The sequence below is a fragment of the Paroedura picta genome, chromosome 2 (assembly GCF_049243985.1).
Source record: "Paroedura picta isolate Pp20150507F chromosome 2, Ppicta_v3.0, whole genome shotgun sequence".
Classification (NCBI taxonomy): domain Eukaryota; kingdom Metazoa; phylum Chordata; class Lepidosauria; order Squamata; family Gekkonidae; genus Paroedura; species Paroedura picta.
In genome coordinates this window covers 148,738,527-148,756,937 of record NC_135370.1, presented here as the reverse complement: position 1 = coordinate 148,756,937, position 18,411 = coordinate 148,738,527, and the positions used below count along the sequence as shown (strand labels likewise).

Genomic DNA, 18,411 nt, shown 5'->3' with positions numbered 1-18,411 from the left:
ACCCCATGTGTGACTGCACAGAAGACCACTCGATGAACAACAGTTACAGGTAAGTGCAACCCTGTTTTACAACAGGGAGAACACAATTTTTCACACAGTGTGCTGCACTGTCGGGCTGCACCTACTTGGCTGGGTGGTTGTGTCGAGGTGGAGGTCTATACAAAATTAGAGTCCAGTTCAGGAGGTTGGGAGCCAAGGGGAACAGAGCTCACAGCAAATGGGGTGGGGAGCAAAGTCAAGCCAAGCTGGGATCAAAAAGCTGGTGCGTGGTCAGAAGCCAAGTCAAAGGTCAAAGAGCCAGAATGTGGTCGGAAGACAAGCCAAGGGTCTGGAACCGGTAGTTAGACGAACAGAGCTTCACTGTAGCAAACCAGAACAAGAGTTGTCTGGGAAAACAGGCAGGGTAACATACATTATCCCCCCAAAGAACTTTGCCTCAAGGTTCTTCTGAAATAGCCAGAGGCTGGAGGAGCCCTCAGCCAAAGAGCCTGTACCTGGACCTAACCCTCGTTAGAGAAAGGAGCTGTAGCTGGACCTCATCTACCTGGACAGAGAGCTGCCAAGCGTGCTGATCTTCTGACAGCTGACAAGGTAGATTGTCTCATACAATGCTGCCATTTGGGGCTTGCTGGGACATTGGTCTGTGGCCTCTGGTGCTGCTCCTTCAGCAAGTCTTCCAGCCTGGTCCCTGCCATGTCCAGAGGCTTGATGTAGAAGGGCTGAATTTCAGCCTGGCTGGGCCCAGGCTACTCATCCTCTGATGGCTCAGGCTGCTCCTGGTCTGTAGCAGTTGGGTCTCCCAGTGCCTCCGGAAGATCCGCTGCCTCTGGGGCACCTCCTGGTGTCAAATCTGAGGGTGCGTGCAAGACACCCAAAGTATGGTATTCCCCACCCCAAAACTTCTTTCCTCTCCCAAACCAAAGTCCAGTAGTTGGTGATTCAGAAGTGCTATTTCCTTGTTGAAGCTGGACAGCTGCAGCCTCCCAGAAACAGGCCAAGGGTTACCAGGTCCTTCTTGGTCACCAGTGAGGGGTGATAGAGTAAGATTTCCAGATCCAGGCTGGGAAAATCCTAGAGCAGCCCTAGGCATGCGCTGGCAGGGGCTCATGGAAACTGTAGCCCATGGACCTCTGGAGAGCCACAGTTTGGCCACCATTGCCCTAGAGCCAGGGGATGATAGGGACGTCTCGGGGGTTGGGGACCACTGCTCTAAGGCATGCATTTTCTCCAGGGCAGAGTCTGCACTTACTTTGTTTATTCCATTGTCAATCCTGTTGAATTCAGAACGATTTGAACTCAGGTCTTCTTCTCCCCCCCATTGAAACAGGAAAGTGTTCCACACCTGGTAGTTCAGAAGGGGGGGCAAGCCTCTTTCTTTCTTTTCTTGAAGGGGGGGAGAGGAGCCAAGCAGGGAGCCTCTTTCTTTTCTTGGAGGGGGTAAAGGATAGAAGAAGGCAAAGGAGGGAGAAAAAATCCAAGACTGCCAGAAGTTGAAAGAAATTAGGGGCTTCTCCTTTAAGGCAAGCTTGTCACATAGCCACCTTTGGCCAATGAGGGCGTCTCTACCACAGAGGTTCAAAACAGCCTGCTTTCTCAATCCAAATCTTGAAATATTGAGCATTAAAAGCACTCTAAGATATTGCACAAAAAAGGTAGGGTCACTCCGGATCAATCCTTCTTGCTGCAGAAGGAAAATTTAAATGGCCCCAAATCAAAACGGAAATCGCATTCAGTGTAGACAGCAGGGACTGAATCGACCTAGGATTGGAATAAAAGCCCCGTGTAGTTTACATCCTGGTCTCTGTAGTTTGGAGGTGAGTTGTAATTCCAGGGGGAACTTGGCATCCCTAAGGCTTCCAGTGGAGTTCTCAGGGCTTCCCTTCTCACCATCTGAGAGAAGAAATCAGCTTCAGTTCAAAGATAGATGGTCTTGGGGCTAATCTCCTCCAGATGGCGTGATTTCCATAAAGAGAAGGCTTGCACCAGACAAGGCTTGCATCTTCAGCTGAGGTCTTTCAGCACTCCAGTCCTTGGAGAGCCAAATAACTACTAGGCTTCATGCTCCACACCTTTCCCAGGTTCCTTTCTTTCAGTCATTCCTACACACGCTCCTCCCAATATGCAAATTAAGTAGTTTCCTTGCTCCACCCAACAGCCTATCTCCCCAAAGCTCTACAAAGAATATGTTAAAAATATGTTGATAGTGTGGTTTACTATTTGAAACGTTAACAATGCCTACACTTCTACATGATTAGCACTGAGAGCAATGGACAGGCATTCATATGTACATGTTTCTGTTTTCACATAAGAATTAAACATTTCAGATTAGAACACCAGAGAGGTTTTGGGGATGCAGGTTTTGGCAGGGGACAATTTGCCTGCTGTAAAGGGGGCATGCTGTGGCTCTAACAAACTTACAATTTTGTAGCAATTGAAATGAAAATGAAGAAAAGTATTAGTTTCCTGTAGTCCAGCTGCTTGTTCATGTGTTCCACACCCTAAAAAGGGTGGTATATCACATGTTTTTGCCAGGGATTCAGTCCCTGGCATCTCCAGTTAAAGGTTCCCAGACAGCCACGCAAGGAAAGGTTCGTGTTTTCTCCCAGAGACACTTTTGGGCAGGTGAACTCTGTCACCACCTGGGGCAAGAGACCATTCATGTCTGTAACGGCTCCACCTTAATCAAACAACTAAAGCTGTATGGCAACAATCTTAGCACATGGTATAAATCCAGGAAAGTGATCCATGGATTTCTTAAGTGAGATTTGTGTACATGAGAGAGAGAGAGAGCTCTTGAAAACAAACTTTTTGCACAAGCTCCGGACGGGACGCCCTGGTTGCTCATGGGTTAATAGTTCTCTCTTGTAATTTGTTTCCCTTTGCCAAAGTGGGTGTTGCTGGAATGTCTCTTGTAAGGAGGGGGGCTGAGCCATGTCCTCTGGAGAGGGGCGATGTCAGCATCAAAAAGGCACAAAAGGGGGAGGTTTCCAAAAATAAAACCGTCCATCCCCTCCAGACCCAACCAGTGCCAGAGGCAGGCAAGAAGGTGCTTGGAGCTGTCTGCACGGAACACGAACTCTGACAGCCAAGGGAGAGGGGACGGGGAGAGGCGAGGCTGGGAGTTCTCATTCTTTCAAAGGTAGGAGAGCTGCCGCTGCCGTCGCTGCTGCCACAACTTTGGGGGACCTGCCTGGCCAGCTGGACCTTCAGTGTGCAGTTGCTCCTCTAATCTCTCATTTCCTTCCAGGCAACAGGTAGTGATTAAGCCTCGTGTATATCTACCTAAGGATGTGAATGCTTTTGAAACCTGCTGGAAGAATTTAGTGCTGCTGTCTCCCCCCAACTCCAGTTGTATTCTTAGTTTTATGAAACTATCAATCCTACACTCAGTGCTTTCCCTCTCAGACAGAAACCATGAGGGGCTCCCGGAGGAGTCTTCTCCCATTAACTATAGCTCTTTTTTGGTGGGTTGGTCACTGCCAGAGAGACTTTGCTGGGCAGTTGGATCAAAGACCTTCATTCAGGAGTGAGCCTGGGAATAAAGAGGCAGCTCGGCTGAGATTCCGGAACCAGGGGAATCTGGGAACAGCAAACAAAATGCTCCATTTGCTTCAGGCACACAGTTCTGCTGCAGCCATGGATCAGGTTCCTGTGACCCTTCATACAGATGTAGTCCCCAATGCCTGGATGAGAAGCCCGTCAGGAAGGGAAAACCGAAAGCCACCATCTGTCGCCACAAACCACAGATTCCCTGTTTCCACAAATGGCAGGTCCCAAACCATCAATCCTGGGGCAAATGTTGATACTGCAAGCAGAAGCCTGAGTTGGACACCACAGCAAAGACAAAGGATGGACATGTCACAGCAATGGCTCAGAAATAGTGTCAGGTCGCGGTCTGCACTGCAACCTAGAGCGCAAATTTCCCGGAGCCGGATGGTAGGGTAAGTGTAGAAACAGTGATCCCATTGTCCAATAGGGTATTTGTAAAATTTGACAGTTTCTTGTTCCTCATCAAAGCAGAGGTATGAAGGCAGTTTTGCAGCCAACTTCTCATGATTGGAATATATTCACTATAGTTGTTCCAGAAATTATGGACTTTACTGCAAAATGCAATTTGCCAAGCACTACACTTCTAAAATTTAGGTACCCTACACAACCAACAAAGAATGATCCTTCTTCAGCCCCAGTTGTTCTGTCTCCTACCCCTGTAAGATATCTCAGTGCCTATAGCAAACTAGAAACTTTATTCTCAACAGCCAGCTTCACATTTGCTGTCTGTCCATAAGAACGGCACAGAGCACATTTAGTAGGATGGGTGAGATGCTGTGGTCTCTGCTGTAATTGCTGCTGGAGATATTCACAGGGTATTCAAGCACAATTTGTGCACATCAAAGGATCCCTTTGCTGTGTGATTTGCTATATATGTCATGGCATTGGCACATGTACAGTCTCAAGGGTATTACGCTGCACTGCACTTTTTTCATATTGTTATTCTTACGTCAAGGCATTTATTACATTTACTGAGCAGTGGGTGGCAGCTGATCTACTAGATTTTTGGCTCTTTCTTGCAGTGGGATTCTCATATGCTCCATTTCCAGTTTCACATTGATTCATTGAAGGGTGCTTCTTGTGACTTACCTGTCAGAACAGCTTTCATCTTGGACTGCAGAAATACATCATGTCTTTAGCTGCTCCCTTTGAGGTGGGAATGGATCTGATTATATTTCTGTCACAATCGTGGAAACAGCAGTGGTCTTAGAGATGAACTGTAAGCTTAAGAAAAGCACCGACAGGCAACAACCATGTGGACAGGCTGGCTTCAGATCTGCACAGCGCAGTTGTGCTAGGTGCTCACAATCACACCAGTGAGACCAAACTAATCGGCTTTCTTGTTAATGCTGATAGCTGCCACCACCCATCTTCCTCTCTGTACCCAGCAAAATAAGAGTTTCTGGGGGATTCACAACAACTCTAAGTGTATAGGTTTAATGTATATATGGGTTTAGGTACATCTTTCTACCTGAACTTGAGTTGGTTTCCATAATGTTATTTACCCCTCTTTCTTGTGTTATATTAATCATGTATCTTGTAATCTACATTGGTTGAAGGACTGAATCATTCATTGTATTGCAGCTGGATTGACATCACCTCAGTGTTCATTTCTGTGCTGCAAAGTGTGTGAGGTGACATGACAGAGGGAGGAAGGACATGAGGGGATGCTTAACCCTTCTCCTGCTGAATTTACTTAAAATTCCACCTACCAATTTAACCCCAATAGAATCCCATATTTCTGTTTGATAAGTAAATAGGGTTTTGGAATCCCATTAGAGCTAAATGAGTTCTGGTGTAGGGGATGACAGAGGGGGGCACTTCTCAGTTGTTATTGCCTCCATCTGAGGAAGTGGTCATTTGGCTACAGGGTCATGCAACCCTGCTGTATTTTACAGTTTGGCCTTAGGGCTTCTGGATTGGCAAGAACTTTAGAACACCGCAGGTGCAAAGTAAGAACTGTTTAAACAGAACTAAGATTTATTTAGGAAAACAAGAACATAAATTCAGCAATATAGATAAAAGCATAAACAGTAATTTATGCTCTGTTGGTGTTGAATACTAAACTGAGTTATATCCTTCTAAATACAATGAAGTCAATGGGCTTAGAAGGGTATAAATATCTTTATTTATCTAATTAATGATCCAGGCCAGGAATTCCCAACCAAGGTACCATACAGTACTACAAAGGTTCATCAATGGTACTGTGGTGTGGAGTTTTTCAAAATGGCAGCTGGGGAACCATCTCACCCTGTGAAAGAAAAAAAAATCTTTTTTTTTAATGCTACCCTTATTTGGATAGGTTGACCCACCCCCTCACAAAGTGACTAATACACCTGGAGGAGGTGGGAAGAGGAGGGGCCCTGGCATTTAAACCTTTATTCCTAATGCTTCTCTCACTTCCAGTGGGTGTGGTGGGAAGGTGTGGCCAGCTGACATCACTTTCTGATACCATGAATCCTGAAAAATATTTCAGCGTTACCTCTATAGTCAAAAGGTTGAAAAAGGCCAATGTCCTTTTTTTGCATTTGAAAACATGGCACAGCCATTTTTAAAACACGAGCTTTTTTTTAAAAAAATGTAAATTTGAATACCACCCACAACTAGGTTTGAATCCACAACATTCCTATTTTCAGGCTGGCATCTTACTAATTGAGTTATATAGCCTAGGATGAAGCCTGAAGCTGATAAACTGCATATGAAAGTTTCTCTGATGTGATGCAATGTCTCATTAGAATAATTTTTTAAAAACCCCAGGAATCCAACTGTACCAAGTTCCCTTAATTAACAAGATGGGAGAGAAGGGCAGAAAGGCCAGATAGCAGCCCTTGGAAATATTTCTCATACCTCCGCTGTGTGATGCACATGTTGGGGGGAAGAAGAGGGGGAAGCAGATGAATGGGTTCCACAATAAAGGCTTGTCTATAATTCTTACACTAACACTGAACCCCACTTCTCACAAGATTTATGTGGGCTTATAAAAATGTAAATGCATAAGCAGTACTGGAGCCTAGACTAGATGAAAGTGGGAAAACCTCCTACTATGATGGCAACCTAAAAGTAAATGAAGTTTTAAGAATTTCTCCTTACAATTTCAAATGGCTCCCCCTGGCTGAAACTGACCAATGAGCAGAGACTGCAGCACAATGTTTATGATGGAGGCATGGCCTCCCCAGGGGAGGGGGAAGAAAATCTGTCAGAATTGTTCTGCTTGTGAATTTTCTTTACCTTGGGAGCCACGAAAGGGGGGAAATTGGGTAATAGGACTTAAAAAGGAACAGATTCAGCAAATAGAAAATGAACTGAGCTCTGAAGGGAGCAAAACCCATACAGAAGGAAAAAGAAAGCCTGATGCTCCTGCAAAGTGAAACTGAACTGGCATGCAGAAGACAAAAATACACCTGAGGGGTATGTAGGGCAAAAGCGAAGGAAACTACCAGTGCATAAAATGCCCTAATTTAGTACCAATGTTAAATATTAAAAATGGAGCCAGATAAAGTCCATATCATTATCTTGTTCTAGAGAGCAAAAGCAGTATTCTTATTCTGGCAGGCACACACAGTGGTATGTGGTGTGTGTGTATAAATATCCACAGGAACATGGTCAGTCAGTGACAATTCCTGTCAATGAAAACTACTTATTTATTAACAGGAAGTCTCATCCAGGTGTAAGAATGCATTTCTGATATTTCTAAAGAGAGAATTCTAAATCTGAGAATGCATCAAGGAAAGGGAAATGTCAAGATCAGTAGAAGATTAGTATGTCATGCTCTTGAAATGGATTCAGATGTCCAGAGGGAAAGCTTAGATGTACATGGAATTGGTTAGGATAACTATAAACTGTTTCAGTGTACATTCCAGGAAAGGATACTCTTGCAGACATTGATCAATTATGCACGCACATCTTTCAGCAGATTTTCAGAGCAGTAAGACTTTAATCTTGACTTGGAATTCTGTTCCGCCTTACACACCATTATTTTTCCTCCAATGTATTTTTTTCTTCAGCTACAGTTTTAAAAATGCACTTTTCTAAACTGAGTTGGAAGATCACTTATGACATGTGGTGAGTGGTGTCCAAAGTTTTTTTTTTTAATTTACCCAGTTGCCCTATCACAGCTGTGTAGTAACATCCAGCTAGTGCCTTCCATTTAAATCCTGATGGTTCAATTTTTGTGCATGCATTTTGGCATTAGTTCACTGAATGAAAAGAAACAGAAAGGAATACCAACAAAGAGGGAAAAACCCAATGTTGAAATTGATAGGACTTTCTTTGAAAATGACAAGCAGCTGCAAAGCCCTGTTTTCCATATACCCAAGGCAGCCCTTTTCAACTTTTGGCTATGGAGGTACCACTGAAATATTTTTCAGGCTTCAAAGTAATGTCAGCTGGCCATGCCTCCCTGCCACACCCCCTGGAAGTCTCCCCTTGGAGACCAAGTTGTATGAGGAAAGGTTGAGGGAGCTTGGTCTGGAGAGAAGATGATTAAGAGGTGATAGGATAACCATTGTCTAATATTTGAACAGCTGTTATATAGAAGACGGAGCAGAGTTTTTTTCTGTTGCCCCAGAGGGTAGGACCAGAACCAATAGGTTGGAATTAATTCAAAAGAATTTTTGGCTAATATCTAGAAGAAGTTTCTGACACTTAGAGTGGTTACTCAGTGGAACAGGCTTCTTGGGAGGTGGTGAGCTCTCCTTCTTTGGAAGTTTTAAAGCAGAGGCTAGATAGTCATCTGACAGAAATGGTGATTTTATGAACAGGCAGATTGTGAGTGGGTGGGCAGGAAGGAATGTGCCAGTGTTTGTCTCTTATGGCCCTTCCTTGCATACCCAGGGAATTGCTAATTGCTGTTGTGGGATGCTAGGTGAATTTCCTCCAGGCCAGGCTGGATTCTGGAGATTTTTGATGGAGGGATCACTTGGGCGTGAAATTGGGGTCACTGTGAGTGAGCAGGTAGTTGTGAGTTCCTGCATTGTGCAAGGGGTTGGACTAGATGACCCTGAAGGTACTTTCCAACTCTATGATTCTATGATTCTTAGTGGGAGAAGCCTTAGGCAGCAAAGGCTTAATTTTTAAAAAATGCTACCCCAATTTGGCTAGGTTGACCAGCCCTCTCCCAAAGTGGCCAATGATGGGCCTTCCCGCCCCCTCCATTGGCCACTTTGGGAGGGGGCGGGTCAACCTGGCCAAATTGGAGTCAAATTTTTAAAAATTAAAAAGATTTCTTAGAATCATAGTATCTTAGAGTTGGAAGGGACCTCCAGGATCAACTAGTCTAATGGTTCTCAACCTTGGGGACCCGACCCAATTTGGGGTCGCTTGGCCCCTTTTACGGGGTTGCCAGATTGCTGGCTGCGTGCTAGTAGCTGGCAGCGGCCCATGGCAGCGGTGAGCAGAGCTGGGTGGTGGAGGCAGCTGGTGGCCCGCGGAGGTGGATGGTGGCTGGCAAAGGCTGGTGGAGGCAGCAGAGCCATGGCACTGGCCGCCTCCACACCACCTCGATTTTTGTATGCCTGTGTGCGTGCGTGCCTGTGCATGTGTGTGGGCCACCGCTGCCACCAGGGTCACAGCAGTAAGAAGGTTGAGAACGACTGATCTAGTCCAACCCTCTGCACAATACAGGAACTCATAACTACCTGCCTACCCCAATTTCATGCCCAAGTGATCTTCTTTCTTCGCTCAGAGACAGAAATGGCAGACACAGGATGGGAGGGCTCTCCCTGGCTGCCATTTAGCAGCAGTACCATTGATGGACTTCTTTTAGGGAACTTTTACACATCATACAAAGGGACCAACAAGGCAATTCTGTGCAATAATTTGCAACTTAGTGGATGCTACCTGATAATCATGCAAAGGAATGCAACCAATTGAATTTAGGCGCTTGTTCCTAACTTACTCAGTGGAATAACTAATACCAACCTTCATAAAGATGTGACAGAATCACTCCAGAGAGGCTGGTATATCATATTGGGTGGTGTCTACAAGATGCTTTGTGAACAGGGAAATAATTGTAAGATGGCTCCATTAAACAAAAAGGTCACAGATATAAAGTAGAAATAGATGGGATGGGTATACATATACATGAATATGCATATATATTTTGGAAGAGAAACAGGTTTGCAGTGCAATCCTATGCTTGTATATTCCTGAGAAAATCCCAAACTCAATGGGACTTAATCCATAGTATATGTGTTTAGAATTTAAGAAATTTATTTAGAAATTTATACCCAGCTTTTCTTCCTACTAATGGGGGACTCAGCAGCTTACAACACTCTCCCTCCATTATGTTCTTATGAGCAGTAGGCACAGGATGGACAAAAGGAAATTCTCCTTTACACAGACAACAATTAAAATGTGGAATTCACTTCCAGATATTGTAGTGATGGCCACAGGACTAAACAGGTTTAAAATAGGATTAGATAGATTCATGCAGGATAAGCCTTTCAATGGTGACTAGCCATGGCAGCGGAGAGGAGCCTGCACATTCAGAGGCACTAACCCTAGAGCCAGGAGGCAACATCAGGGGAAGGCCGTGGCATCTATTCCTTGTTGTTGGTAATTCAGAGGAACTAGTTGGGTGCTGTGTGTGTGACAAGATGCTTGATCCAGATTGGTTTATTGTCTTATGCTAACCTTATAACATCCCTGTGAGCTATGTCAGGTTGACCATTAGACAATTCAGGGAACTTGAGCTGGGTTTTGAATTAGGTTCATCCCAGATGTTCATGTAGTAGCCTCTTCACACTGAATGTCACTAGCTCTTATTTGCAGACTGGAGAAGGCGCCGGCTTTGTGGGGCAGTAAATATGGTGGTATGTTATGCATGCATGAAGTGAGCTCTCTGCAGGAATTCTGCATTGTTCTTTACTCCTTGCACTTCCCCCACTCTTTTCCTTTTGACAGGCTCTATTAAAAACAGAACCATTCGCTACCAGCTAGTCAGACAGAGTGACAAGTCTATTATGTTTGCTGCTGTCAATACTGGCTGGTTTCATCGTATACTTGCACCTGTCTGTCATATCCACCTGCTGTTTCATGATATAAAGGGTTTGCAGACAAACTCGTTTAAGCTTACGTATAATGCCTGGGGCAAGAAACCTTTATGGCTTAAATTCTAATTATATTATAGCAATAATTTTGATATTTCATGGAATCTGGGAATGGTGCTATTTCGAAACCCAAACCATTGATTGAATCAAGCCTTTGTCCCCTGTATAAAATGGATCTAAACAAGGTATATCTACCCTTACACCATTATTCCTTCGTTCAATAGTCTATGATACCTCTTGCTTCCCCAACTGTGTTTGTCTTACAGCCCTAATGGAGCATGTGATTTCTCAGAATACAGCATTCCATACCAGTAATACTTTTATGCAAGACTCTCAAGGCCATCAAACAGCAATACACTTATTTATGTCTGGCGATTGTGTTGGGGGATTCTTTCCTCTCTTCTAGAAAGTGCTTCTGAGATGGATGGACTGGGCTACAGTGGTGGACACAGGAAGTGTTTGAAACCCACAACTTCATGATCAGAGTCCTAATGAGTGCAAGGGCCTGCAGGCCATAGTTCAATGCCACTCTTTCTTTATGATCCCCACCCTCAACATAGTGTAAGCAAGAATGTTGAATCTCTTGTATCACTTTGTGGAGTCCAATTTAGATAAAAATGGCTGTCTTTCTAGAGAAGCCCAGCCAGTGGCTGTACTTGGGAATGTCTCCCAAACGCTAGTGCTATTTTTAAATCTGCTCCTAGGGAGCGCTGTGATTCTAAGTTGAGTTGGCTTTCTGCTGTTTTTATGTGATTCCACTTTATCGACTGGCCTTATGCTGGGCTGTCAAGCTAGCATGTTAACTTGTTCTTAGCATTTTGTGAAGTGATGATATGCCACAGGTGCCTGGGATAGAGTTTCCTGTGTAAGTGGCACTAGGTTTGTTTCCGACACTGTTTCCTCATTTGCAATAAAGTAAGGAAGGGGGTCCAATGTGATGTTACTCTTTATTTCTACACCTAGGGATCTGGATACATTGGAATTAAGGGCTTCTGGAATCAGTCTTAATTTTGACATGGGGGCTGTAAGGTCACTGAAGAGCTCCCTTTGCAGGTATTCTGGGATCACTAAGTTTCCTTAGTTAGGTAAGCTACAAATAAGGCCTTTGCCAGTACGCAGATCAGATGGCAGGTCTTGTTTCTGTTAAATTTGACTTTATCATTATTTGTCAGTTTCTCCAGCACTCCATTGCTCCCTCTTTACATGACATCTCAGAGTGTAGGCTGGGAACATCATTTCTCACCCGCCTATATAGCCCCTATGGGCCAAGGTTCATTATACATTTAAAAGTCTTTAGGATCCTCTGTATGTATGTATTCAATACATTACTTTCAGACAGAATTCTTTTTGTTTTCCCTGTTTATTCTGCTGTTGTGAGTTTGGTGCCTGATTACTGTGACCGAGTCTGTCAGAGATGACAAAAGGCCTTGAGTGTTCAGAAATAGTTTTGTTCAAGCGCCCATCAGGGCTTAGAACAAGTGAGCCTCCTGATTAGCTGAGGAAGAGGGGGCAAGCAGGTGTGCATCTGTGGGAAATGGATGTGCCGTTGAGATTCTAGAAAAAAAATAGAAAGAGGAGCTGTGAGTTGGCTGAGGCATCTGGAAGGTGCAGAATCGCTTTCCCTTTGAGCATCTGATGTAGGGTATCTGCTGCCCCTTAGGAGTGCTTCTATTTCTCCACCTGTGCAAATAAAGCAACTATTACAAAAGCATCACAAGTCTCCAGATGCTCTCTTCTCCAAATGGAGCTAATCCCAGTAAAGCACCACCCCTGGAACTCCACTGTTTGGGAAAGTAAGACATGCATAACAGTATAACACCCGTTCCTCTTTCCATATCCTTGAGCCCATTTAGGTTTGGGAACCTGTGTACATGCCTAGTGTATTTGACAATAGGCACAACAGTTTATGGTTACTAAATGCCAGAGGGTCCAGGTATGTAGGTACATGTACTTAATGCCATGGGAAACATGGGTTCTGCTAGGGTTGTTGTTTTTTACTGGGGTAACTAATGTATTTCTTATATTGTCAGTGGAATAAATGAAGATAGTATCATTAGTATTATGAATATATTTATACAGAGTACAATGCAAATCATATGCATGTGAAAAGCACTTTGTGTTATTAGGGGCCCTGATCTCAGTTATAGGCAGCCTAATATCTGCTGCAGTGTGTCTATCAATGTTGTTCTTGTCTCTTGTCCATTGCAAGCAGCCCCTTAATTTATGAGTCCATCTTGGCAGGATGTTGCTGTTTGCTCCTTGGTGAGCCAATAGTGAAACTCCAAGATTAGAACTCCATCACAATGGTTTTTTTAAAATATTAATTTGATTTATTAGAATTGGAGCAGCTGGGAGGCATAGAAATGTCCCTCCAGGGTGCCGACAGAGTCTCTAATGGGTGTAAGAGACCTTGGAGCTTGCCTCCTGCCAATTTTGAGGTGAGGCAAACTGGGGACCCTTGTATATAAGCCTCAACATCCTTCCGCATTGAAGGCCACCAATAATGCCAATGTACTAGATGGAGGGTTTTCACAAACCCAGAATGTCCCATAGCCCATGAATCATGACACAGTTTTAGGACCTCTGGGAGCGTAGCTGTGGGGATGTAAAGCTGATTTCCTTTGCAAATTAACCCCTCCCTTTCTTCTATCATGGAACATATGGTTGTGAATTTTGGACAGATAGGTGCAGAGATGCAATTGCCCCTCAACCCCCCTCTGGAGGATCATGCTCCGCCATTGCTACATTGCTAGAATTGACTTGCGAGATGAATGGCTGTGTGGGGTCAGCATGATGGAGGATGGGCTCCATGGTGAAACAGTCCTTTTAACGCAACAATCATGTAGGACCTCATAAGATTCATGAAAATTCCTGGAGTACCTGCTAATCCGAATGGCATCAGAAGATACTTGAACTGACCCAGAGGAATATTCAAAGCTGTAAGATGTTCATGCCCCCGCTTAATATACACACTATAGTACACTTTGCACAGGTCAAGTTTGGTAAACATCTTGCTGATCCCAACTGACCCAGCTGGTCTTTAATCATTGGGAGGAGGTAGATGTTGGACATAGAAATGGAATTCAGCCTCCTGTAGTCAGTAAACAATTGTAGACACCCATCTTTCTTTTTCACAATAAGTACTAGAATAGCCATGTGCAAAGTCGCAGGTCTGATAAATCCCCTAAGGTTGGAGATTAAGATCAATACCTTAAAATTGATCTGGAATTCAACTGGTAGCCGTTGCAGCTTTTGGAGAGCAGGTAATATATGGGCTTTCTACAGGGTCCTCACAAGGACCTAGGCAGCTGTGTACTTGATAATTGCCATGTGTTCTGGCCTTCCTCCATCTTGATAAATGTTGGGGAGATGCTTTCTTTACCAGCTTCAATGAGCTCTGCATCACAGGGCTGAGTCAGCCATCTGTCACCCCTTGCCCCCCCCAGCAGTTACCTCTCTGAACTTCAGCTGCTACCATGTTTGATGGAGTCAGCAAGGATTTTTATGACTGGGGCCCTCCCCTTTCCATCCCCTCCAGGCCCATCATTAGCATGGGGGGGGTTTGACATAGTTCTCCTGGTCATATCACCCCATAATTTAAAAAGAAATGCAGATAATGCATATAAAATTAATCAATTCCTACCTAATGAGAGCATGAGCCTCTTGTGGCGCAGAGTGGTAAGGCAGCCATCTGAAAGCTCTGCCCATGAGGCTGGGAGTTCAATCCCAGCAGCTGGCTCAAGGTTGACTCAGCCTTCCATCCTTCCGAGGTCGGTAAAACGAGTACCCAGCTTGCTGGGGGGTAAACGGTAATGACTGGGGAAGGCACTGGCAAACCACTCCGTATTGAGTCTGCCATGAAAACTCTAGAGGGCATCACCCCAAGGGTCAGACATAACCCGGTGCTTGCACAGTGGATACCTTTACCTTTATCTTTACCTAATGAGATAAACCCTTTGGGGCCATTGAGAAACTGTAGGGTTTCATGAAACCTCTGTTGAGAAGGGATGGACTAGGCATTGGTCTGCTGCCCAGCTTTCTCTTGTTCTAGAGAATATCAGTTCCAGAAATTGAGCATTTTCTAACCCTCACTTCTTGCTTTCACTTGAATTCCCATAAGGCATCAAAAGGAGAAAAAATGCCAATGGCCCCGAAAGCAATCAGTAATCTAATCCATGGGACAAACCAGACATCATGGCAGCAGATCTGTGTGTGGAATCTCTGCTGCTGAATCCCTAAGATTGAGGGAAGGGGCGATTTGAAGCACGGCATGGGAAAGTGGAGTAAAATCTTCCTCTGCCATTGCTTCCATCCTCCTCTGCCCCGCAAAACAACTATTTTTAAAATCTGCATTGCTCCCAATGAGACTCTGGTTGGAAGTAACCCTCCCCAGGAGAACAACAATCTCTTTTAAACAGCAATTGTAGTTGGAAAAAGGGCAGGCTGGATGAAAACCATGCTCAATCATGATGTGTTTTAAATCGCCTCTACTACCCCTTGCTTTATATAGGGACTTGCCAGGACTTGAGTTATTTCTTGCCCTCTTTATGTCTATTGGTTCCTGTAGTGGGAGTTGCTTCTTAGCTGGCAGGGAGACATTAATTACCGATGTAGTTAATTACCAATGTAGTCATTAATTACCAATGTAGTCAAGGCAGCCCAGCATGGATTGACGGAGTCTGTCTTCCTGTCCCATTTGAGGATACTGGCTTTTCCTTGGAGCACCATTGCTCTCAAAGCCGTAAACACACTGTGGTCCTCAAAGCTGCAGGAATTTATTTTGGATTCTTTATATAAAAACCACACAGCATTCAAGCCACTCAAATGTCAAGTAAATAGTTTAAATGTAACCAGATGCTCAGAAGGTTGGCTATTGTATGGAGGGGAAGTTACGGTCCCTTTAGTCATCTTCCTAGCCCCGCCCCCTAGTCATTGCCAAAGCCTCTGATGCATCTGGCTGCCCACTCACATTTTGTTTAATTAGATGTTGAGCAGCATGCTTTATGGCATGCCTTTCTTGAATAGGGGCTCTTGACATGAGTCTTCCCAGTTCTGAAGAACATCTGCTTCATGTGTTACATTTTTGGAAGTTCAACTGGAGCAATGTATAGGCTCTAAATCATTAATCTATAGTAGACAGATTAATTTTTCAGCATTCATATTTTAATGATCAGATTTTCTGATTACTATGATAGAAGGATCTAATCCTAACCCTTTAGCAGTATACTGAAATGTTACCAAAGCTATGACAAACTGTCATTTAACCTTGGTTGTCCTCATCACAATAAAAAGCTGATCTTTAACACTATCCTAACTTCTCCCCAGTTTCTTATGAATCCACTATTGCTTCAGTTTATTAGAAGATTGGGACTAGTACAGAAAGCAATTTGGTTAAGAAATTAGTTAATATGCTGCCATGGTAAGAAATGCAATGACAGGGATTTCATGCACATTTATTTTTATATCATATAATAAAACTTTCTGATGCTCAATGATGAGGTTTGAATTTCCACTGACAACAGGTAAGACAAGACATTCAAATCATTGCTGAAAATATTAGATGCCACAATAAAATTTCTAGATACCGCGGCAACTTGATGCCTGTGATTTGTCAAGTCCTACCATTGTTAGCACTTTTACAAGCCACCCCTTATTGCTTCTAGTGGAAACATTGCAAACTGCAATAGATGGATAAGACAGAGACTATTTCCATACGGAGACAACCAACATGCGCAGGCTCCTGCTTGTAAACTGCATGGTTGGCTGTTTACTGGCAGAACACCCCTCTCACATTATACCATCTCACTGCGGCTTTCAGGGTTGGGTGCTTTGGCCACTGAATCAGCCGTTCACGTCCAAAGCAGCCAGTGCCACAGCGTAGGGGGGAGGGGCGGTGCGGGTGCGCCAGTCGGCGCATGCACGCAGGCGCAGAGCTCTGCATCTGAATGTGTGTGCCAACTGGCATACCCGTGCCCATGCTACCCCTCCCCCCTATGCTGTGACGCTGGCTGCTTCAGGCATGAACAGCTGCTTCATCGGCCAAAGCACTCAACCCTAGTGGCTTTTCCCTTTCCAACTAGGTGGCAGAGAAGCCAGAAGTATGGACAACCTGCAGGACAATCTCCCTGGTTTATTTTCAGGATTCTTTTTATGATGGCCTCGATGTATGTCCAGGTAGATTTCTGACGGGCTTGAGTAGTAGTCTGCAGTAGTCTCACAACCTGTAGCTGGCAATTCTTTCCATGAGTTATTTAAGGAACCTCCAACTTGCATGCTATGCCTGTCAGCAAAGACGTAAGTAGGTTGCCAGCCTCCAGATGGGTTCTGGGAATCTCCTGGAATTACAGCTATAGAGAGCAGAAATGGTAGCTTTGAAGGGTGCACTTTATGCATTGTGCCCTACTGAGGTCTCCCCCCTCCCCAAGCCCCACCCTCTCAAGGCTGCACTCCCAAATCTCCAGGAATTTCCCAACCTGGCGCTTTCACCACTAAAAGCATCTCCTTGTCTCTATTCATGGCTTGGAGGCTGGCTCCATTCACTGCTGCTGAACTGCTTAACTCATGGATAATTCTGACCCAGTGCTACAATGAGGTTGGTTGGAATAGCCCATGCCACTTGATGTAAAGATGCGGCAGAACTGCTTTTTCTCGTAGAAAGCAATATATTGTATTTATGCATGAGTTATTGCTCTGGGCTTGTTTTCTTCCAAACAGGAGACACACAACAGTTACTCACGGAGGCACAAGAAGAAATGGGCTTCTTTGTGTGGATAGAGAGTTCTTACTCTTTTCACAGTGCAGAAGTAAACCTTTCGGGCTTTAAGAAGCATTCCTTCAAGCCTAACCCAGCAAAAGTGTGCCTCCTTTGTCAGAAGTTTGTGAAAGACTGCCTTAAGGCAAGAAAGTTCAAGCTATGAGCTAAAAAAAAAAAAATCCTAGGGAAGGTAACCAGGTGTTGGCAATATACATTTTCATTTAATGTGAACAAGCTGTGTATGTGTAGGGGAGTGCAGTGGGAATTATATTTGCCATGGTTCTGGAGTTTATCCCATCAGGAATTGCAGGTCTGGTTTATAGCCAGAACCCTTCTGTTAGCAGGGTGAGTGGTCTTGCCTGCAGGATCCACTGTCAGATTGTTCCCATAATTTGAGGCAGGAATGGGAAATCTGTTCCCTTCCCGCACTTGCTGTCATTTTCAGCAGCTTTGCAAAAGTCCAGTTAACAAATCCCTGGGGAGAAATAGGAAGCTATTGCAGTTTTTGCTGTAACATGTTTGGCCTGGGGAACTTGGAGGTGGGTGGACATTGTCAGTAATGTTAAATATACACTCTAATAAACTACACATCAACACAGGAATTTATTCTCTGAGCTATTTAAGGAAACACCCATTAGGTTGGAGTATGTCATGAGCTCTGGATCACACATAATGATTTGAAGTAGTTGAGTATATTAAATCCAGGTCAAGAAGATATAGCTCTTTACTCCAGGAAGGCAGAGAGTGTTAATGAGGATTCATGATCAAAAGTGCCAGATAGCCTTATGGAAACCATGACCCAATCTTGACATGTGTCTGCTAAGATTGTTAACAGGCTTGGAGAAAAGTGTTCTGTCTCTTTAATGGAGTTTTAAAGGGTCTTTTTAACCAGGTGATGTTATTTACTTACTTGCCATGAAAAGCTTCAAAATGTCTATTTCCACACTTGACGCCTCCCTTAAAAGGACAGGGCATTTCCCCCCAGGCTTGTTGGACACCCTGTCTAAAGGGTTATCAAATTTCTTCTTTTTAGAGGATGTGTCCTTTTTTTGGTGTCAA

General features: G+C 44.2%; 1 protein-coding gene across 2 annotated transcripts in view; it reads left to right on the top strand.

Annotated features, from left to right (window-relative positions):
* The first annotated feature begins 2,551 nt into the window (after positions 1–2,551).
* Positions 2,552–18,411, top strand: part of LTBP2 (latent transforming growth factor beta binding protein 2) — a 160,674-nt gene continuing 144,814 nt past the window's right edge. Inside the window, exons 1-2 of one of the 2 annotated variants that reach the window (XM_077323234.1) lie at positions 2,552–3,139; positions 3,248–3,941. In XM_077323234.1, coding sequence (XP_077179349.1) covers positions 3,415–3,941 — 527 coding nt within the window. In that variant the 5' untranslated portion in view covers positions 2,552–3,139; positions 3,248–3,414. Of the gene's footprint in view, positions 3,942–18,411 lie in introns of both variants that reach the window. The other variant, XM_077323233.1, reaches the window with a different exon arrangement.